This window comes from Phytophthora sojae (assembly GCF_000149755.1).
Source record: "Phytophthora sojae unplaced genomic scaffold PHYSOscaffold_11, whole genome shotgun sequence".
NCBI lineage: Eukaryota > Oomycota > Peronosporomycetes > Peronosporales > Peronosporaceae > Phytophthora > Phytophthora sojae.
The window spans coordinates 950135-971825 of NW_009258125.1; the positions used below are offsets into that span (position 1 = coordinate 950135).

General features: G+C 53.0%; 9 protein-coding genes across 9 annotated transcripts in view; 4 read left to right on the forward strand and 5 right to left on the reverse strand.

Annotated features, from left to right (window-relative positions):
• Positions 1 to 101: 101 nt before the first annotated feature.
• Positions 102 to 1842, reverse strand: PHYSODRAFT_352822 (hypothetical protein; the record flags this gene model as incomplete). The annotated part of the gene is made up of 2 exons (XM_009537989.1): positions 102 to 1054; positions 1134 to 1842. 2 exons carry the CDS (start codon positions 1840 to 1842, stop codon positions 165 to 167), a joined length of 1599 nt encoding a protein of 532 aa, XP_009536284.1. The 3' UTR covers positions 102 to 164.
• A 6502-nt stretch (positions 1843 to 8344) lies between these two features.
• On the reverse strand, positions 8345 to 8877 carry PHYSODRAFT_438201 (hypothetical protein; the record flags this gene model as incomplete). Its single annotated transcript, XM_009537990.1, has 3 exons — positions 8345 to 8452; positions 8528 to 8692; positions 8758 to 8877. Coding segments are annotated over 3 exons (393 nt in total), but the record flags the coding sequence as incomplete, so codon positions are not given.
• Positions 8878 to 9602: 725 nt separating this feature from the next.
• PHYSODRAFT_306181 (hypothetical protein) lies at positions 9603 to 10846 on the forward strand (the record flags this gene model as incomplete). Its single annotated transcript, XM_009537991.1, has 4 exons — positions 9603 to 9826; positions 9921 to 10036; positions 10264 to 10692; positions 10746 to 10846. 4 exons carry the CDS (start codon positions 9603 to 9605, stop codon positions 10844 to 10846), a joined length of 870 nt encoding a protein of 289 aa, XP_009536286.1.
• Positions 10847 to 11901: 1055 nt separating this feature from the next.
• Positions 11902 to 13570, forward strand: PHYSODRAFT_526629 (hypothetical protein; the record flags this gene model as incomplete). Its single annotated transcript, XM_009537992.1, has 2 exons — positions 11902 to 12716; positions 13387 to 13570. Coding segments are annotated over 2 exons (999 nt in total), but the record flags the coding sequence as incomplete, so codon positions are not given.
• Positions 13571 to 13984: 414 nt separating this feature from the next.
• On the forward strand, positions 13985 to 14284 carry PHYSODRAFT_415531 (hypothetical protein; the record flags this gene model as incomplete). The annotated part of the gene is made up of 1 exon (XM_009537993.1): positions 13985 to 14284. A coding segment is annotated over one exon (300 nt), but the record flags the coding sequence as incomplete, so codon positions are not given.
• Positions 14285 to 14414: 130 nt separating this feature from the next.
• On the forward strand, positions 14415 to 15609 carry PHYSODRAFT_527104 (hypothetical protein; the record flags this gene model as incomplete). The annotated part of the gene is made up of 3 exons (XM_009537994.1): positions 14415 to 14806; positions 14866 to 15241; positions 15421 to 15609. 3 exons carry the CDS (start codon positions 14415 to 14417, stop codon positions 15607 to 15609), a joined length of 957 nt encoding a protein of 318 aa, XP_009536289.1.
• A 1150-nt stretch (positions 15610 to 16759) lies between these two features.
• Positions 16760 to 17356, reverse strand: PHYSODRAFT_319051 (hypothetical protein; the record flags this gene model as incomplete). Its single annotated transcript, XM_009537995.1, has 1 exon — positions 16760 to 17356. One exon carries the CDS (start codon positions 17354 to 17356, stop codon positions 16760 to 16762), a length of 597 nt encoding a protein of 198 aa, XP_009536290.1.
• Positions 17357 to 18789: 1433 nt separating this feature from the next.
• On the reverse strand, positions 18790 to 19283 carry PHYSODRAFT_527350 (hypothetical protein; the record flags this gene model as incomplete). Its single annotated transcript, XM_009537996.1, has 3 exons — positions 18790 to 18930; positions 19007 to 19061; positions 19126 to 19283. Coding segments are annotated over 3 exons (354 nt in total), but the record flags the coding sequence as incomplete, so codon positions are not given.
• Positions 19284 to 21012: 1729 nt separating this feature from the next.
• PHYSODRAFT_288802 (hypothetical protein) overlaps positions 21013 to 21691 on the reverse strand; it is a 3051-nt gene continuing 2372 nt past the window's right edge. Inside the window, exon 1 of the mRNA XM_009537997.1 lies at positions 21013 to 21691. This exon is cut by the window's right edge and continues 2372 nt beyond it. The gene's annotated coding sequence lies outside the window, so the exon portion shown is untranslated.

Sequence of the window (21691 nt, forward strand, 5' to 3'; positions counted from 1 at the left end):
TACTAGCAAACCAAATACTAACTTACTACGTAGTAGTAGTAACTGTTGACGCTACGTCACCAAATAAGTTTTCGTCGTGCTGGAGGTATTCAAGTCTTACCAAGTCTCAACAGTTCCATACATTCATACCGCTACTCCTCAACCCCCTCCTTACTTCACATCTCTTACGACGACGCCGAGCTCGCGTACTTCTCCACTGCCTTCTCAAATGCCGTCTGAGACCTCTTCTTGTAGGCCGCGCAGGGCAGGAAGCGCAGAGTGATCTCCTTCCACTTGGGGATTCCGATGACGCGATCCCCAGAGTTCAAGTACTGCATGATCGTGTAGCAGCGCGGGTGGCCATCCACGTCGAAGTTGGTTCGGAACAGGTCCGTGTAGTCTTGAACTCCACCGAGGCAGTCTTCCTGGTACTGACACGTGACCATCTCCATCTGCTCCCTGGCTGCCGTCACCGTGTAGCCCACGATCCGAGCTGACTCGAACAGTGCAATGTTCCAGCGTCTCACGGTATCGTCAATAGCCGTCCCTGGCTCAATGACTGGCTTGAGATGCTCTGGTCCACCACCACGTTCTCTGTAGTTATCACTGTCGTCCGCCAATAAAGTCGATGCAGTGCTGATCGTGTTAGAAGCCTTGCAGTACTGGTACATCGTTGCCAGCCCGCCACTCATTGCGTAAGTGTAGCTATAGTTCCCCAAATCCTTGGCGTCCACGTAGTCCGCGAACTTGTACGGGATATCCTTGAAGAACTGGTAGAGGATGTTCTTGGGGTCTTGCCACACGTTCACCGTCGTCTTCCCGTCATACCCAAAAGCTTGCATGGTGATGTTGTCGGATGGCGTGTAACTGCCCTTGGTTCTCCTAGCACACGCACTGAACCAGCGCGGGTCGCTGCCCTTGTCAGTAGCTGACAACGTAACGTTCTCGGCTCCAACCTGGCACTTAAGGTAAATGGCCTGCAACAGGTCAATGAGCCCGTGGTGCATGTAGAACACCGGGTCCGCCGGAGACTGGAAATACGCCATCACTCCGCCCAGAACGCTGTGGATCGTGTCTAAGCAGCAAGAAAAACACAATATTAATGGTGAGGACACGGACTTGGAAGACCAGAACGTTCGAAAGTGTAGACTTACTGTGCACTCCCGTCTCGATACGATTGCGGAAATCGTTGTACACGTCATTGGAGAAAACCTGCTGATAGACGGACGAGAAGGCGGCTTCGGACGGGTATGCGGGGCCGTAGCTGTTGCGGAGGATGCAGCTGGCACACGGAGTGTTGTTGCCGCAGAAGTGAGAAAGCGGTTGTTTGCTCACGCACGAGGTTGAAGACGATCGAGGTACTGTCATGTTGTAGATGAGCAAGCTCTTCCTCATGCTGCTTGAAGAAGCCACCGCCATGCCGCCAGTGTCAGGGATGACGGAGGTGCAGTCCATCATGGTGGAGCACTTGCCAGCCGCCCTCTTGGCTCGGCCAGTAAGGTGGTCCCAGTACGGCAGCGTCAGACAGCGGTACTTGGGGTCCAGACTGCGCAGCATGTTCTCGTATCCCAACAGCATCATGCGGTGCCAGTAGATGAACATGCAGTTCTGGTGCGCCTCCTTCTCCGAGAGGTAGTCGACGTGGACCTGGATGAACTTCTGGTGGAAGCCTCGGTCCATGGCCACGCCCACCGCCTCCTTGTACAGGGTCTTCTCGCTCGCGTTGTACGAGTCCCAGGAGCGACGAATGCGGGCGTCCGAGCAGTTGGTGCCCACTTGTTGGGCACTGGAGGGCGACGTCGAGACACAGAGCAGCACAACCACCAGCCCCAACACCACCGACTTGAGCTGCCCAGGCGCCATCTTGCCACTCCTGTTTAGGCAGAGAAGATCGCAGAATGACAAGCATCGATGACAAGCATGAGGGGTCGCAAACGGATATGCAACGTGCGGCCAGGAGCCGCCCGAAAAGATCTTTGCACCCGAAGAGACGCGATCTTTTGAGGCACCTAAATCTGTGTACGACACATAAGTGTCGCGGGAGGTGCTCTCGACCCTGCATGAGTCAGCAGTACCAATCGATAAATGTACATGTACCGAGCTCTCGAAATAAATAGAGGATAGTACACGCAAGTAGATGGCGGGAGCGCGTACTATTTGTAGTTTCACCACTCACGGTGAAGAACGTATGCAAAAGGCAGCTCTTGTTGCCATCGAGCAGCTTTGGGATGCAGCGAACGTCGGCCACAAAGGCGCTTTCTCAGCAGATCGACTGCCCCAACTACACAGCTTCATGATCCAAAGCGGAGATGCAACTCGTTCTTCAACTTGGATGCGGATAGCGGCTGTGGCGCTGTTGACGCCAGTTCCCTGTCTTCTCTTTAGGGCACGCCGGTATCGATATACTGTTTCCTGGTACACACGATGAAACATCTAGGATTACCGGTTGCCTTTATTTTATGCAGATCAGGTCTAGGATTTGAACATGCTGATTATGAGACCGAATCGAAAGACCTGAACCAAACAACCACAGCAGTGGAACATGCCACGACAATTCTTCTCCATGCTCCGTTCATGTATCTGTCCTACTATGCATTGGCCAGGTTTGTTGCAGTTAAAGGTGTTCCATGTGAGTGGCTACACCGAATGAGCAAACGTTGTGCAGTGGCAATCCCCGATGTCTCACTATCGCTGCTAGCCACTTCTAACTGTAAGTTAGTCCATGTATTATAATACCTGCGTCCTTAGTTTCAATGTTATGCTGCTCTTCCGAGATTCTAGCCACAGCAAAACGCATTGGCGGTAACTTCACATACTGGACATTCTCTACGTTGGTATGGTGTACTAGAATGTAAAAAAAAACATCGTGGGAAACAACACGAAGTCTACAGTACAGGGCACCGATACGTGTAAACCCAGTAACTAGGATATCCAATTGCTTTACTAAGGCGTATTAAGGTACAACCTCGTCCCCGAAGTGCACAACGCTGCTGAAGAAGCTGTCAAAGACGCATACGTTTGCATAACTTCGGAGCAATACATAGTGTTCGAAGTTCGAACTTCGAAGCAATTATATTCGTAATCGATATGAAAACTACGAAATATGCAGACTTTACTATCCTTCTACTTGGATCAGGGTGCGGCGAAACTTGGTCTTTACTACAATGTCGCTCTCTTTGCCCTCGCTCATTATAAACAGCTCGAACGTCTGTGTGAGCTACGTCGAGCTGCGCCTTGCCCACCAACGCATCGCTGTCCGTATCTTTGCCGCAGAGTTTGTACACATGTCGAGCAGCACGAAGCGTGGAGCGGGCTTGAGTCTGCCGTCGTCGTCATTCTGAGGCTGGTGCGGACGTGGGAGTGCAGGCCTCCATCTTGACTTGGTTTCCTCACTCTTCTCGTTTGTAGTCACTGTAGAAAACGTCGTAGCGCATGGCGGGACTGGACTCGAGCTTCAAGCGAAGCAGCTGGACCCCCCATGTCTCTGTCCGAGGTGCTCGTGGGCGGCGAAGCAGTAGGCGACCACGGTCGGCCGTCGGAGGGGGACGCAGACCTAGAGCGCAGCACTCGCCGATGAAGTCGCTCGTGCAGCGAAACTCTGTTGGACGCCATTTGACTCCTGCGTCTGGGATCCCCCTATCCATATCGATACCACAGCATGTACACCATCACAGCGCTGGCGGTGCCCACTGGCTCGGGTGGCATCAACAGCCTCGAGATGGGCTCCGCTGTGCGCAGGAACTTTTGATCACAGGGTGCGTGGTCAGTCGGGCGCGATGCCCGGTGGGCGTGCCTGCGTTCTCCTCCTCCTTGAAATGCATCCGCCGTCTCGTGTCCAACGGCGACTTCTCCGGTGACGAGCCCGCGCGCTTTCCGTAGGTGCGCCGCCGGCTACTATTGCTGCTGCTGCACCTGCATCTCCCAGCTCACGCTGTGGTTGCCGGTAGGTGGAGAGGGGGCTCACTCCATGACGTGCTGGACAGTTAGGGCTGGAAAGCTCGACATCACCGAGGAGCTGGCATGTCGAGGATGCTTGCCGGTGCCGTGGCAGCCACTGCGCTGAGGCTCGGCTACTTTCGTAGTGTCGGCCCTTGCGATCAAAACATGGCGAATGTGAGCCAATCACGAGATCATGAAAAAAGTACCCTCTGATCAAATCCAAGACCTGTTCTGCATAAGACCCATTTAAAAAATTTCCGGATTACCATCTACCAAAATCTGGTATACATGTTTCCTAGGAAATGGGTCGATAAATTTGCAAGGAGTATCCGGGCAACTTCAATTTGAAATCATTTTTTTAAACTTGATGCCTACGCATAATATCCGGATGCGGTAGAGTTACTGTATTTATTGCGACACATTGCGTTCGACTATCCGAACACGGTATAGCCGTTGCTTGAGCTGCAGTGCTGGTCTAAAGAATTCCACTTGGGAAACGTCCCCCTTCAGCTCTCACCCCTCAAACCAACAAGCCCGCCAGTACTCACTAGAATGGCTTCCACCGCACGCCTGCGGCCTGCTCTGCTTTGGATGCCTTGATACACTCTTCCAGTCAGGTCGACAGGCTCAAGTTCGACATCAACGTGTACGTGGGGCAGAAGCTTGGCATGAAGAGAAAGCGCCCTGGATGCGCGTTATCTCCCACAAGACGTTGGGCAACTGTCGAGTGGTTAGCAAGCTTGAGAGGCATTTGAGCGGAAGAGGGTGAAAGGAAAAGTGAATTCAATTGAGAGTTGTGCAAAGCTGCCTAGCCGCCTACCTGTGCGCAGCACTGGAGTTCGTCCTGTGGCTTACCTTCGTGCAGCTTGATCTCTGAGACGCCTGACCTCCTTGAAGTAGAGTAGATGACCCTAGACATGATGACGCGGTGTCCAGTGGTACTGTCGGCTGATACTTGTGCCGCACTTCGCTTAAAGCGTAGCACACTCCGACACTCCCACTCGGCACAAACCAAGCCTCGTGACGAACAAGGTGAACTTGTCTTGAGGCAGCGGCTTGGTGAACAAGTCTGCAACCATGACCGCCGTCGCGCAGTAGCTGATCTTCACAATGTCGTTCTGCACCTGCTCTCGAACCCAGTGGTACCGTAGATCAATGTGCCGCGAACGCTGCGAGACCCCTTTGCCTTCCGCCACATGCTGAGCTGCTTGATTGTCCTCGTGGACAATTACCTTGCCGACGTCAAAACCCAGCTCGAAAAGCAGCTGTTTGAGTCCAATACACTCCTTGATGCCGTGAGCTAGAGCGACGTACTCGGATTCGGTAGTCGACAGCGTGACGATCGGCTGTTTCTTGGATCCCCAAGCAATGCAGCACCCGTTGAGGAACACGACGAAGCCCGTTGACGACTTCCGCTCCTGTTCGCAGGCAAATGCAGCATCACAATACACCTCGAGCTGCAGATCGCGCTTGTTCGACTGTCGATATACGAGCCCCCTGTCGACAGTCCTCTTCAAGTAGCCGACTATACGGTCAATCCCGTCCTTCACGGTGCGTGTTGGCTGCTCGGTCTCTTGAGCAACGAGACGTACCGCCGTAGCCAGGCCAGGGTGGCTCACAGTCGATGCGTAGAGTAGTGATCCGACGGCAGGGCGGAATGTTTCGTCGATCAACTCGGAATCATCGATTACTTGGCGCTGGAAGTTACACTCCATCGGGGTGTGTGGCTGCGGCTTGTCGTCTCGGCCCATGAAGCGCTTCACCACTGCTGTAGCATACTTCTGCTGTGAAATCGTCAGCATATCCCCCGTGCGACTCCATGGCAGCTCCATTCCCACGAAGCTGCTGGAAGCAGTGCACTGGTTGATTGCAAATCGACGGGTGATGTTGGCTTGAAACGAAGTCAGTTCCGACGCAGCGTTGCTGAAAATCAGCATGTCATCTACATACAGGAGAACCACCACAATGCCGTCAGTGGTGCGCTTGACCAAGACGCACGTGTCCGACTGGCATTGCACAAAGCCAGCGTCGCACAAGAACTTGGTCACGGTCTCAAACCAAGCGCGTGACGCCTGCTTCAATCCATACAGGGCTTTACGCAATCTCCATACCTTGTCCTCGGATTCATTGGTAGGCGGCGTGACGTAGATGGCTTCTGAGAGGTCACTGTTCAGGAACGCAGTTTGCACGTCCAGCTGCAGGTGCTCCCAATTCAGCTGCACGGCAAGAGCAAGGATAGCTCGAATGGAGTCGTGACGGGCGACGGGGCTGAATGACTCCGTGTAGTCCACTCCAAACTGCTGCGTGAAACCCTTCGCCACTGGTCTCGCTTTGTACTTGTCCAGTGAGCCATCTGCCAGCGTCTTGCGGTGAAAAACCCATTTGGTTTGCACAGGTCGCACATTGCCTGAGCGAAACACTTCTTCGTATGTGCCGTTCCACCTCAGACTCTCCAGCTCTTCATTGATGGCTTGCCTCCACTGCTCGGCATCCGGTCGGGACATGGCTTCCTGCAGTGTCAGCGGGTCCTGAAGCTCACTTACCAGAGCCAGCTCCTGCGTGTTGTGCGACTCCTCGAACTCGAGTCTTCGCACGCTCTTCTTCTTAATGCGAGTGCTGCGACGCACGACCTGCTTCTCCACCCGAGGATCAGCAAGGGACTGACGCGACTGCTCGCTAGTAGATGATCCACAGTTTTCCATTGCGATGTGTTCCTGGATGGCGTCCAGACCAGTCGGGACTTGATCGCTTGTCACCTCCTGTTGCGTCGGCGCTGGCAGGTCTCCGTCCAGCGTGATAGTCATACTCTTCGGAATACTGGACTCGAAGAACGCCGCAGTAAGAGACGCAACGACACTCTCACTGCCTCCGTGACCACTGGACACCCCGAAGCGGTAGCCTCCGCTCTTTTCGTACCCAATACAGACGCCTTTAGCAATCTTGGCGTCCAGCTTCTGTCGCTGCGATTTCGGCAACAGCACTTCAGCGTCACAGCCAAACACGCACATCTTGCTCAATACGGGGGCGTGACCCGTCAGCACCTCAATTGACGTTTTGCCCGCGAGCACTCTGGACGGGCAGCGGTTTCGGATGTACGCTGCAGTCTTGACAGCGTCGCTCCAGAAGCGCTTGCTCATACCAGCTGCTTGTAGCATGGAGCGTGCCATCTCGACGACAACTCGGTTGCTGCGCTCAACTTTGCCATTCTGCTGCGGGCTATACGGCGTGCTGAACTCTTGTGCGATCATGTTCTGATTGCAGAATTCTGCAATTTCTCCGCCAAAGTACTCCGCGGCGTTGTCACTCTTCACTACAGCTACGCGCGCCTCAGGAACCGCCACGTTGAGATTAGCGATGCACTCTCGTAGAGCGCGGAGTTGAGTGGCCGAGCTCTTGTCTTTGACAGGGAATACTGCAGCCAGATGGTACGGCTCGATCATCATGCTCACCATGCCCGTGAAACCGTCTCGCGACGTTGTCTCCATTGGCCCCACATAGTCAATCGAGATCAGTACTGGCTACGTTTTAGGTCGCGTGGCTTCTTCGCTGGAAATGGACGACTGGCCAGCTTCCCAGCCACACACCCTTCACACGGTCGCAGCTGCGTGGTGGTCGTGGCTATACCGCCAGCCTTCAACAGCGCCTTGAGATCTCGCGCGTTTAGGTGTCCAAGCCTGGCGTGCCAGATTGCCAAATCGTCCGATCCACCACCAGACGCGTAGTCGGCTTCAGCACAGTTGCCCGTATTGGGCGTCGATACGACATACAGCCCACTGCTATGGCGTGTTGCAACTAGTTTTGCACCGCCGCTGGAGATCACACATCGCGCATGGTCGAACGTGGCCGTGAGCCCGGCCGCCCCAACCTTGCTTAAGCTGACGAGGTTGCGCTGCAGTCCAGGTACATACAGCACGCTATCCAACGTGCAGAACCCTCCAGTAATCAGCGGCAAGTGATCCTTTCCGCTGTGAGTTTCGGTCAGAGTCGTGCCGCTAGCGGTCGAAACAACGACGCTACTGGTCATCTCGTGCAGGTTCGAAAGGAGACCACTGGTGCCCGTCATGTGGCTCGATGCTCCAGAGTCGATGATCCAGTCAGCTTCGGCCGCTTGCGTGGACACCTGGATCACAAAGCCCGCCTCGGCTTCGTCGTCGCTGTCCTCGCTAGCAGCGGCATTGCCAAAGGCTCCTCTAAATTGCTTCTTCGACTTGCACTGATTCTTGAAGTGGCCGCGCTTCCCACAGTTGTAGCACTTGCCCTTCTTTACTCCTCGTTTCCCGTGCGATGAGGCAGCGAACGCATTTCCGCTGCTGACAGCTTGGCTGCCCCGATGCTTGCTCCGTTGAGCTTGCGTTGAGCGGTGTCTAGCCTCAGGAGCCGCCTTGATGAGAAGCTCCTCAATCGAGCCGCACGCTTCCAACGCACCAATGTAGCCGTTCCAGTCGGGACCGAGACTCTGCAAGAAGTTGCTCTTCTTCTCTGCGCCGGACAGCGACACCTTGTAGCACTCCAACTCGGCCAGCATTAGGCGAGTCTGCCGGATGTCCTCCAGCATGTCCCCGCCGGTGTCGATGTACAAAGACATGTACTGTCGCTTGAGAGCTCCAACGGTCGTATCACACACATGACGGCGCGTCTTCTGCAGCGCTTGCAGCATTTCCTGCGGGTGCGTGAGATCGGCGACCAACGCGGCTTGGTCGTCCGTCAGCGCGGACAGGATGATCGTCATGGCGAGCTTCTGCTGAAGCTCCAGTTGATGCAGCGGCCGTTCTCTCTACGATCACCTTGGCCGGACTCTTCGTTTGCCAGTTGCAGCGACGTCGGTGCAGGCTTCAGCACAGCGCCCCACACGTCCTTCACTTCCAGATACAGCTGGAGTTGGCGCGCCCAGACGCGATAGCCTGAGCCGTCGAACTTGCGAAGCTTGGTCGTGAAGGCGGTCGTGGTATTGGAACTCATAACCTGGCGAGTGGTTAGCAAGCTTGAGCGGAAGACGGTGAAAGGAAAAGTGAATTCAATTGAGAGTTATGCAAAGCTGCCTAGCCGCCTACCTGCGCGCAGCACTGGAGTTCGTCCTGTGGCTTACCTTCGTGCAGCTTGATCTCTGAGACGCCTGACCTCCTTGAAGTAGAGTAGATGACCCTAGACATGATGACGCGGTGTCCAGTGGTACTGTCGGCTGATACTTGTACCGCACTTCGCTTAAAGCGTAGCACGCTCCGACAGCAACTGTGGCGAGCAAACCATCGAAGAGAAGGAGCTTCTCGTGGAAATCAAGCGATTGAGAGCTTAAGTAGTGGCAGCAGTGGGATGCACGATGGCGACCACGACAACATCTCCGACGAGGCTCTTATCAAACTAAACTGATGATTTGATTAACTGGTTATTGTTGGTTATGAGGCTCTTATCAATGCGACGATGAAAATAGCAGTGGTGAGGAACTCTAGGCTATATAAAAAATAGAGGATCGAGGTACACGTACACCAATGTAGCCTTCTTGTAGTCTCATGATACTGTTACCATCTACCTCGGAAAGGTACCCCGTAAACTAACGCACCCTACTTCTCTTGCTTCTCCTGTCTGAGTCGCTGTCATTGGCTTCGCCTCGTGACGGGCCGAAAGCTAATGGTGTTTTCTGGCTTCGGGTCTGGCTGGTGCAAGGCTCCTACACGTACGCATTCTTTATGCTGGCGCTTTACTGTATCCCGGAACTCCCGCGACGATTTCGACGACTCGTCCCCATTTCAGCGGTCATTTCAGCAGCTTATACAGCGGTTTACTACGCCACAGCTTCAACACTTGGATTCCCCGTGCCATTTTCGGGTCTGGTATTTGTTACGCCTTGGGTTCTTTTCATCGTTGTGGCGTTGTGGCTCTCATCGGACCAGCGTGTCTCTGCAGCTCAGTGGTGTGCTCGCAGCTCAAGAAGTTTGGAATCATGATGTGTGTCGGATCGAGCCTCGCTATTGTGTACTCGACTTTTTAATACTGTTTTCGGCTAGCGAAAGAATATTCTCATGCCCAGGTTCTTCTCACGGTGCTGGTTCTACCTGTGATAAAACTCCTCGAGAAATTGCTCTTGTTCCAAGTCACGTGCCACCTTCGCGACATCCAGCCGGTATGCATCGCGTTCAACGTGGAAGTTTTCAACGGCCTATTCACGTCAAGTTGCATGCGCCAGACGATATTGACGACGGTCACGTTTGTGCTGATGACAGTTGATCTCTTAAGTTCTATCGCTGCGCTCTACGGACTGCACAATCCTGTCGAACGAATTGACGAGCTGAGCTTCAAGGCAGGGCCTAAAGTTACACGAGTAAGGAGGCTAGAAGTTAATTCTTTCAGATACGAATAGCTCAGCAAAACCCCGTGACGAAGTTTTCGGTCATCTCGTTTCCAAGTTGTCGGATGATTTCGTGAAGATGTGGAGAATTACGAAGCTGTCGGCCACTATTACTCTATCGGTATCGTCTTCAATAGATAATTTCGGCTATCGAGGTCCACGCTCGGCCAAGAAGAGCCTTATAAAAATCGTTGTGGGTGGTAAACAACCACTGAGGAAGAAGGTGTCGAGCAACAACACTGTCGAACCGATAAAGTCTATACTCCCGCTATTTGAGCCACGCGACCCAGCTCTGCCAAGTAAGCGCGTGCTACAAGATCTTTCAGTTGAAGAACGACAGCGGTTTGTACTCGAGACGTGTCGTATCTTGCGTCGCGTCGAAACATTGCTGGTCGTCGAATACATCGAAGTGATTGTGCCCGTGCTATACGGTAAGTGTATCTGTATTGAAACTCGTTGACAGGAACTTACTACCTACTAACAGCATTTTTTGTGTTTCCAGCAATTTACAAAGCAGTGGTGTACTATCTGCCGAATCGAGCGTACTTTTCGAATCTACGGGAGCTGAGCTCGCCACTACCGTGAAAGGAGTTTTGTGCTACGCAGCACTTCCGTTGATGTCCTTAGTACTGGCAACTCGGCAGCTTTCCCGCCGAGTTGATCTTGCACCCTGCGCGTAATCATTTCGCCTTGATGAACGAGATGATGTTAGTGCAGTGGACACTTCCGTTGTGGGTCATGTATGTGCTACAGACATCGCTCGATCATACTGGTACGTGCAATCGGAACTTCAGTACTGAAGCATGCAGAAACTCATTTCAGCAAGGATTTTGTTTCGATGTTTACTCACTTCAGGCACTGATTACACTTTCAAGTATGAGTTGCTTAGCAAGAAATAACACGTGTGATGCACTTGGTAGACCTTGACCCGGCCAGAACTTATAAAATGAGTAAGTACAGCCTCAAGGTGGAGAGAAAATCACCTGCCCTACCCACCAGCGCTAGGAAAAAGAAATATTCCATATAAATAGTACTGCTATTTTTTAACTGAATTATTAACTATTGTAATATATGAAGAAGCCATATTATTGATATCGACACCAATATATTGGTAATATAATATTTGTCGGTTCGGTCCACGCGGACCGGTCAAAACGACAACTTGAGTGGCTCTGGAGAGGCAACAGCAAGCTTTCTCCACCGTACAACCAAGCTGTGCTTCGCGCACTCACTCTCTCATTTCCTATTCTCCCTGCTTGAGCCTCCACCGTTCTCCACGCTATGACTTCGACCACGAACCGCGACCTCTGTCGCTTCTTCTACGCGGCGACAACTGACCACTACTACGCCTGCAACTACTGCGGCACGAGCCGCAAGCGACTTCCCTCAAGTGGCTACGCCAACCTGCTCAGCCATCCCAAGGACAAGCACCCCAACTACGTCGAGGACTACGCAGCCCATCAGCTCAGCCAGGCTGGATCTCTCTCCGCCTTTGGCATTGTCAACCCGACGGCAGCCAACATGTGCCGCTGGATGGCGTGGGTCGTCGACCGAAACATGCCCCTCAGCGAGGTCGACGACCCAATCACCCGGGCGATGTCTGCCCTAGATCCCACCTGCTTGAAGCCCTGAAGCTCTACCTGGCTACTACGAAGACGCTTGTCGAGGGCATGATCGGTGTCGACATGCAAGGGGCGTGCGGCGCCATGTACGACGGTTGGACGTGCAACTTAGAGCACTATGTTGTTGTATTTGGCGTGTTCTGCAAGAACGGGAAACTTGAGCAACCGCTCCTTGCTATTGCACCAATGGGAGAGGGCGATCTGACGGCCCCAGCGCATTGCGCATTCATCACGCGCGTGTTCGAGAAATACAACCAATCACTGGAGAGCTTGGCGTTTTTGATTGGCGACAATTGTGCCACCAACCGAGCAGCTGCGACACGCCTCGAGGTCCCGCTGATTGGCTGTGCATCTCACCGCTTTAACTTGGCGGTGAACAAGTATCTGGAGGACTACACGGAAGAGGTGAGTGTAGTGAGCGCGCTGATGCAAGCGTTGCCCACCATCAACAATCGCGCTGCGTTGAAGGACCAGACGAAGCTGTCGCCGCTGCGCCCGAACGTGACCCGTTGGGGCTCAACCTTCAAGATGTTGGCGCGCTACGTTCGTATCCGGGACGATATCAAGCAAGTAGAGGCTGTCTTCGATCTCATCCCCACGGCGGCAATGCACGAACGTATCAAGAGCCTTCTCGAGGACCTACGGATTTTCGACAGCGTCACCGTTGCACTCCACTCCGACGACCTGTCACTTGCAGATGTGCGTGTACTTTTCGACTCTATTGTTGAGCGCTTCCCGCTGCTGAAGCCAAAGCTCGGCCCCACGGCAAGCATCGTGCACTCTCCCAGCTTCGAGACGGCTGCTGTGAAGGTATGTTATTATTTTCGGAAAATGTACAGCCCATGTTTTCGGATTTGAGGGGGTGAAATGGCCCGCAAATCTATCGTGATGCAGAGACCAAGTCGGCATCAGTGGCGTTTGAGAAGCATGAACAACCCGCAAACGTAGTCCCGAAGCAAGGCTTAGGTCAACCGTTCCCTGCCTAGCGATGGGCCTGCCTTTTAAAGGTTTTAAGGACAGGTAGAGCCACATTTAGCAGCTCGATTACCCAGTTCCCAGGGATTTGCAATAGATTTGGGTGCCATGACACCCGTCCTGAAAACCGAAACATGGATGTCCATGATTTCAGCATGTTTTACATGTTTGGAGATCTTACTTGGTTTTAGTATGCCTTTATCCCTAACCCTATTCCGAAATATGGGCTGTAGGGCCAGCCTATTATTTTCAGTATTAATCATGTGCCTTTGGACACTACTAACGAACATGTTATTTGCCTGTAATATCCAGGTTATTAATGGGGAAGGCCGGTTGACAGCCAATGAGCGCAAGGCCATTCGTCATTTCAAGGTCTCAACAGCACCAGCGGCCGTGGAGGTAAGCGCAAGGAGAGGGACGAAGACGACACGCGCAGAAGAAGAAGAACTTCGCGGCCGCCGTCCTGAAGGCTAAGAAGATGAGCGCAGCGCAGGGTGGGCTATCGCTGTACTCGGAACTGCTGAAAAGGATGCCCCCTACGAGCAACCGCTGCAAACGCCTCTTTTCTCAAGCCAAGCTGGTGATCACGCCACAGCGGTCGTCGTTGTTGCCTGAGAATTTTGAAATGTCGATGTTTTTACGTGCGAACAGGCGCTACTGGGACGTCAACACTGTCAACGACGTCTATCGCCAACTGCGGGGCTCCTCGTAAGTGATTCCGCATTTGCGAAGGTCTTGCAATACATTGAGTATTTTGCAATGATTATCTATTGTTCTTGCTGCTATTGCGTTATTTATTATTGTGATCTTGGCCAGGCCTTCCGAAATAATCATTGTATTGCAGATCCAATACAATATTTCTCAGTAAATAATTTATTTTTTTGTAAAAAGCATTTCTTGGTCAATAAAGTATTTTTTACAGGTAATTACTCCTATTGTTTTTTTACGAAAACACACTTTTTTACGACACTGTAAAAAAGTGTTTTGCTAAACTCTTCACGACAGCCACCAGATAGCTCGTAATTTTCGCCACAGGGCATGCCTTCAAGAGAGCTGATCATCGCATCCACTCTAGCGTACTACCAGCACCTTATCTACCATTTCTGAATTCATCATGCGTTCGCAAACATCCTTCATGACCAAGCGAGTCTGCACCTACTTCTTCACCCCGCTGCTCGACGAGCAAGATGAGCCCACTGAGCACTTTCGCTGCCAGTGTGGCACAGTGTGCAAACAAGACGTCAAGATGGGCTACTCGAACCTCTTTAGCCACGTGCTGAAGCAGCACCCCGACTACGTGACCACGCTGGCGAACAGCGGCTTCAACTCGGGGACGCTGGTCGTTTTTATCGACCAGAAGAGCCAGACCGTCTACTGCTGGCTGGACTTTGTCACTGAGTGCAACCTCCCTTTTTCGTTCTGCGAACACCCGACTGTGGACAAGTACACGACGATGAAGCGGATTTGCACCGAGACGCTGTTGAATTACGCGGTCTTGGTGACCAAGGAGGTCGAGATTTGGCATCAGTGCGTTCCTCCCTCTCGAATTCGGTATCATGCTGGACGGGTGGGGTTTCCACTCGGAGGATTACGTCGCCATTTTTGCGGTTTTCGAGCACGACCAGCGCTCTGAGAAGGCTCTCCTGGCATTGGCTCCAATCGCGGATGACGGTGTTGAGGACCAGACGGCTGAGAGCCACGTCGCCTTCCTGACCGGTATTCTACCGTTTTTCAAGCGGGTCATTTCCAGCATCATCTACCTCGTGGCTGACAATTGCTCTGTCAACACGAGGTTGGATGATTTGCTTCAGGTGCCGTTCATCGGCTGCGCCAGCCATCGGCTGAATTTGGCGGTTAACGTGTACCTCTCCGACTACGAGCCACTGCAGGAGCAAATGCAGCAACTCATGCTAAAGCTGCGAGGACTGAACAAGGCGAATCGACTGAGGTAATTTGCACTTTGTGCTTTTTTGAGATCGTGATATATTGTACCGATCTAAATTGTAGTTTTTTGCTTTTTTGCTCTTTTTGCTTTTTTCTTAGGCAAAAGACCAATTTGCGCCCGGTACTTCGCCAGGCGACTCGATGGGGCTCCACGTTCAAGATGCTCGACCGCTACTTTGACCTGCGCGACGCGCTGGACACGGACGACGACGACATCGTGTCGTTGATGCCGTCTCACCGCCAAGAGAATCGCCTGCGTGCCCTGCGCGACCAGCTCCTTGATTTTCAGGGCGCGACGATGAAGCTGCAGGAGGACAGCACCACGCTTCTCGACGTGCGCGACATCTTTGATGCGCTCGTCGAGAAGCATCCCGTTGTCGACAAGTACCTTGCAGCCGATGCTGCCATCGTGAAGGACCCAGACTTCGAAGCGTCGTGCGTGCTTGCGCTGGCGGACAAGACCGAGGAGCTGACGGAGGACCAGCAGCTCATGCTGAGTCCGTTCGAGACCGTCGCCGTCGCCGCCGCTACCGCAACTCCCAGCCCCGGCGGGCGCCCCCAAGGCTTCGCGGACCAGGTCCTGTCGGCGAGGAAGAAGCAGCGCACGGCGCAGAAAAGTTTGGAGGGGTACGCCACATCCCTCCAACATCTAACGCTGTCGAACGTTTGTTCAGTGTCGCGAAGCACACGCTGTCGAACCACCGACATGGTATGCTACCGGTGCACCTTGAAACGGTGCTGTTCTTGAAGCTTAATCGGCGCTTCTGGAATGCGGGTACCGTCACCAAGGTGGTGAACGGACAGTAAGTCACTCGATAGTGATGAAGGTAAAGATCAATACAATACTTTCCACCCAATAATTTACTTTACTGTTGCCGTTGTCAGTCATAATAGTTTATTTCTTACCATTGTGCTAATACTATTGCAGTATTATTATCGGAAGGCCTGATCTTGGCCCAGGAAATACAATTGGGGGTTTCAAAGTTGGGCTGACACAAGAATTTTTTATATTTTAAACATCTTTTCAGCCAATCAGATCGCGCTGCGGTTTTGCCGTTATGTCATGTTTTACTGACGCCAAAATCGAGTCCAAACGACCTAAGAGCCTATTGACTTGGAATCCGACGGCTAATCTAGCCATCTCAAAGGCTTATTCCGCCAGTAGCGCGCGCCCGCGAAGGCGCCAACTGCGGCTCCAGCGCTAGCGCCCATGGCGTCAAGCACACACCAATGCGCGTTGGCTGCGTGAAACATGGCACGCCGCGCTGGTGCAGCCAATATCCGTCCGGCCGCTGAACTTGGTCCAAGCCTCACGGCTCGTGCTAGACTTGATGTAGAAGCTGCTGTTGCTGACCTTGACCTTCTTCCGCTTTAAGTCTTGCCACGCGTACTTGCCCTCGACGCTCTCGTGTCTCCTGTTGGCCTGAATCACGACGCCAGTGCATTTGTACTTACCCTAGACAACGTCGCTCGTCTTGTACTGTTGTGGACTTGCACTTGGCCTGGTTGCAGGTGCTCGACTTGACATTCGTACACGTGGCGGAACTGCACAGCCGCTTCGGGGCTTATGTTTGCTTGCTGACTTGTCGAGCTCGGAAAAGGGGGTTCAAAGTAACTTTTGAAACAGCCAATCAGGAAGGCTGGAAATTTTCATGTCTTCAGGAATATGTTTGGCAAAATCCTACTTTGAAACCCCCTAATAATATAGTATGGTATTTTCCGAGCCCTGCTACCCACTAAAGGATGGAGAACCAATGTGCACCACAGCGAAGGCTTAAAACTGGTAGGAACAGCTATGGTATATTTTGCATCTCCAATGCAGCCACTTACTACGACTCCGGTCTAACTAAACATCTTTTACACACTTACGACATCTGAGCTCTTCCTCTCGAGCATGAAACACATCTTCTTCGACGCAACATTCAAAACCTTTGTCACTTGATGCGCGGTCTTCAGATCACGCCGACCCGGACGCAGCCACCGAGCTGGTAGCAGCAGCAGCCGGAGCATGGCCTTCGCCCGAGCCCTCCGTCGGGGCTTCACCCGAGCCGATGGACGGCGGGTTGCCGCCGAACGAGCCCCCGCCGACGTGGCCACTGCCGAATCCGGAGCCCCCAAAGCCTCCGTGGCCGCTGAACGAGCCGGCAAAGCTGCTGCCCGAGAAGGAGCCGCCGCCCATGCCGTGGTGTCCGTGTCCGCCAAATCCGCCGCGACCTCCTCCGAACGAGCCGCTGCCGTGAGCGAAGCCGTCGCCCGATCCGACGTTGTGCATGCCGTTGCCCGAGCCGAAGCCGCCGCGCATGGAGCCCGACGGTCGGTGGTCGTTCATTGAGCCGCCTTCCTTGTCCAGAGCGCCGAAGCTGCTGCCGGCCGCGACGTTGCCGGGCGTGAAGCTGGAGCCGCCCATGGACCCGAGCGTCGTGAAGTCCGTGGTGGTGACGGTCGAGTCCGTCTGCGCTGACGCCTCCGAGCGCAGAAGTCGCTGGGCGTCGGCCGTCGAGCTCAGCGCGACGACGACAGCAGCAACGGAAGAGAGGACCGTGAAAACCTTCATCTTGTAATGGAGAAGAGGAGGTGATGGTTGCTGTTGAGGCGGTTGTTGTGGACGAGGCCAGTTGAGACGTGAGCAATGACCAAGACGCCTTGAGATCGGTCGGTGTGTCGGTCGGCCGACTTGGCTGAGCTGAGCTGGGCTGGGCTGCAGCTCGTTCCCCTAGCGTCGTGGCGCCACGCGCGACTGGCACGAGTCGAACACGACGCCCGATCACGTCGTATCGGATCCCAGATCTGCGTGGCCAAGTGACGTGGCCCTTGACTGGAGGCACCACCGGCGACGATACTTGACGCGTTCGTCCGCATGGAGCTCAGCGAGTCCGAGATCGGCGAAAGTCTCGCCATCTGGATCAGCCCCCGACCATAGTGAAAGCGGCAATGAACGTGTAAAAGGCAGTCGAGCACAGGATCGGGTGGGCACCACCAGAAGGTTCGGCTCACCTGTGCGTGGCGACCCAAGTTTGGCTCGATTCAACCTGCTGCGGTGCTGCGAGTATCGCTCTGGGTGGCTGTCCCGAGTATTGGTCGAGGCTACGGTTGGCACGTGGGTGGAATTCTGAGCACGGAACGCTGGCAGTGCCATGAACAATTAGGTGGGTGAGGCTGGCAGTCGATGACAGGCACATCATGCAACTCACATTGCGAGCAAGACCGACGTTAGACATGGCGTGCAAATGGCGCTGGAAGGATTGGTGGGGTTCGTACGAATAGTGTCGATGTGGACATGCCCCCGTGTTTGTTATGCTCTCGACTCACGGACCATGACTCTGCAAGGCAATCACAACAAAAGTGTGCTAGCATCTCATAAGACACACCATGCTTTTGTTACCATCAATTTCTGCTAATCTGCATAAAAGATCAAGGCGACCTGCTGTCCTCAATAACTTGGTTTCAAACGACTCAAACGTGGGCAGCAAGCTGCTGCCGAACTTACTCCTCGATACGGACCATCGTCAAATACGACGGCACACCCGAAATCTCCGAGGTTTCCTTGCAAAGGACGCTCACTTTGGAGCCTTCGCCCACGTGGCAGATGCTCATCAGAGAAGTGCTAGTCTGGTGAGTGCACAAAGACGAACTATACTTCGCGGTGTACGAAGCGCATCCAGTAGCCGCACGCTGGACAGTCACTCCATTCACCTCGAGCACAATGGAACCAGTCGCGCCACAGTCCGGGCGGGGTAAATGATTCACGAGCACACCGATAGCGTAGAGACCCGGGACCAGAACCGTTACCGAGGTCTTGCCATCACTGAAGCTGAACCCTTCGGTGTTCACCTCCTTCCACGTTAGCTTGGACGATTCCCACTGGTCGCTCTCCACGTAGAGAAACTTGCCGCGGTTGCGAAGCTTGTCCAGCTCTTCCTGCTGATCTTTCAGCTTTGACTCGAGAATGTCCATCCGGTCGACAGCAATCGGTTGCAGCTCGAACACGTACTTGACGCTGCGTGCCGCCCGGAGTAGGCGGATCTTCAAGCCCAATTCCAGTTGGAGTTTACCACCGGAGAGAGCCGTCAACTTTTGCTGAATGTCTTCTTTGTTGTCCAGCGGGCAGTCCAGACACTGCTTGAAGCACTACAACGAAGAACACGAGAGGGATTCATGTGAATAACAACTGCAAAATCTTTTACGTTTGTGTGAATGTACTTACAGCCACGTAGTCACGAGCGCACGCGTCCACGAACACGTTCGCGGCCGTCTTCTTTCTTTAGCATTCCCGTTTGCCTCGAACAATCACGCGAAAGCTTAGAATTCAGTATGAACGGCAACCTATCCTTAGCGACTTGCCATTGCTTCTTGCTGGAGCGATCTTCTAGCCAAATGCTCAGTTTCTCACTCTCGAGTGAGATGATGTAGCGGTAGGTAGTTGTGGATTGCGTCGAGAACTGCGTCGCCCCTTCCACCGCAAAAACAATCGGTTGGGCCATAGTTACAGAAGAATATGTGGCGTATACAAGTGAGCGTTGGTGGCAGAAAAGCAAATGGTCTGTGGTTTGCAGCGCAAAATTCACGTCCCAGTTTCCTGCGGGTTGGAAGTTGGGGAGAAGAGAATCTCCGTTAGACTATCAACACGCTACAGTTGAGTCCGGAAGATGCAGCGAAGTGAAGATCAGTAAGGTGAAACAATGTGGAAGGCACAAGCTGATCGGATTGGCTTGAGGCTACGCAGAACATAAATCAACTCTCGCTGTTCGTTTGTACGCTACCCTTTCAAATAAAAAAAACTAATTAATAAAAAAACGATTGCACCTTGCGGCTTTTAGTTTCCTCATTGACCAAGTCGCACCATGTTCAGGTATGCCGGCGCACTGGGGGAAGTTCCGGAAAGAACAAGGGAAAGTTGGTCGCCTTCCTCCATTTTGACGACGCACATCAAGGTGGACGTGATGCTGAGAATCGAGGTAGTATCAAAGCGACCCCTGCGAAATCCTCGATCAGGTTTAGCACCGATGGGGATGACTTGGATTTCTCCGCCACTCTTGCACAGAGCAATTGATCCCTGCGAGGAGCTTGGCGAATGGTTCGCTACGACAATGATGGAAAATTCTCCAGAAGTGAGCCACACGACGGCGCTTTCATCGTACTCCTCCACCTTGAAATTGTTCGCTTGTAGCACATCCCATAGCAGCTTGTTGTCTGAAAGTTTGGTCTGGGACTCGAGGTAGAGCCAATCGGCCGCGCGGGGCGTTCGCGACTGCTGCTCTTGCAGATCCCGCACCTTTGACTCCAGAATGTCGATCTTGTCCAGTGAGACAGGAAGGAGTTCAAACACGTACGTGGCCTCGCGTACCGTGTCGAAAAGGCGGGCGTTCATGGTCAGTTTTAGCTGGAGACTGTCACTCTTCTTCGATATCAGCTCGCGTTTCGAGTCCTCAGATTCGCGTAGGTCGGCATTCAGCACCTGCTTGAAGCACTAAACAAAGGAATAAAATGCTCACGATTGTAATTTTCGGCAAGAAAGCATCCGTCGTACCGAGACGTATTCGGCAGGCGTGGCATCCAAAAACGCATTCGTTGCATGCACGAAGTCCGCTTTGCTGAGAGCCTCCGACTGCCTGAGCAGCAGTGCCAGTATATGTTCAAGACAACAACATATCGTTATGCCAGTTTGATCGTGTGAACATACGTACCTTGCTTTTTGCTCGCTCGACTTTCCATCCAAATGCTGAGTTTATCGTCTCTCTGCTGGAGCACATATCGGTAGGCACCACCAAGCCCGAAATATGTCATTCCGTCGACCTCGATGTCACTTGCCATCGCAGCACGAACATGATATGGCTGCCTGTTACCCGCTGAGCAAAAGACAGAATGCAGCCCGCCAAGCGTCCGTACCGAATTTGTTTTGTAGAAGGATACACCCACGTATGGAATACAAGATAGTATTAGCCAATCACAATTGTAAATTCAGATATATAGTGCTTGACTTGTTGAGGGATACACCTGTTTCAAGCCAGTAATTTTTGCACTCTCGGCCGACCAGCGTGCGATCATTTCTACAATGGCGCGGGCGCCACCAAGTCGTCCTCGCCTGTCTGGAGGCCGAGGAAGGTGGAAAACGACGCGGGTCCAACCTGTTTACACTGCTGCGATGAAGAAGGCTGCTGTCGAGTATCTGAGACTACACTGCAATGTTCGCTTCACTCTAGATACGTTCTTTCCGGGTCTACCTACAGAGAAGTACCGGTATCAAGGGAAAAGAGTATGGTGCTATGTTGGGCTCGTCGTTTAGCTCTATAGCTCTGTCTGCGGCAGGAACAAACGGAAAGTTCATTCTGCGTTCTAAGTTGCGGGTGTGTCGGCAGCCGCGTTGGTGAGATTCGGCCTTATAGAGACTTCGATCTAGCTGAGGTAGAGTATCAGTTTAGTAATTTTGATAAATGCGTCCGGTGCCGATTCATTTTTTGAGCAAAATCGGGCGTCCGATATTTTAGCTCCGGTAGGGTGTATCCCTCTACAAAACAAATTCGGCATAGTCCAACCCCAGAGTTTTTTTTTTTCTTACAAGATGCCACGGGCAACTTTGTATAGGCAACCCGGAGCGTTGCTCCGGGGGGGGGGGGGGGGGGGGGTACACAGGTCGACGAATAGTTTTATGGACGATGATAACGGATAATAATTGAGTAAATCCCAAAGTTGTACTGTCTTTAATCCTTAAAAGCACTACCAGCCCAACTCTCTAGTTGATTCTAACGTGGGCATCTACTGCGCCTGCTTCGCAGCCGCAGCATCTGCCCGGGAATGCGTAATTGAACAAATAGTTGCGCACATCGAAGTGTATCGGTACGGAAATGATGTTTCAGCCAAAACCTTTGTATAGGCTGGCCTTTATCGCTGT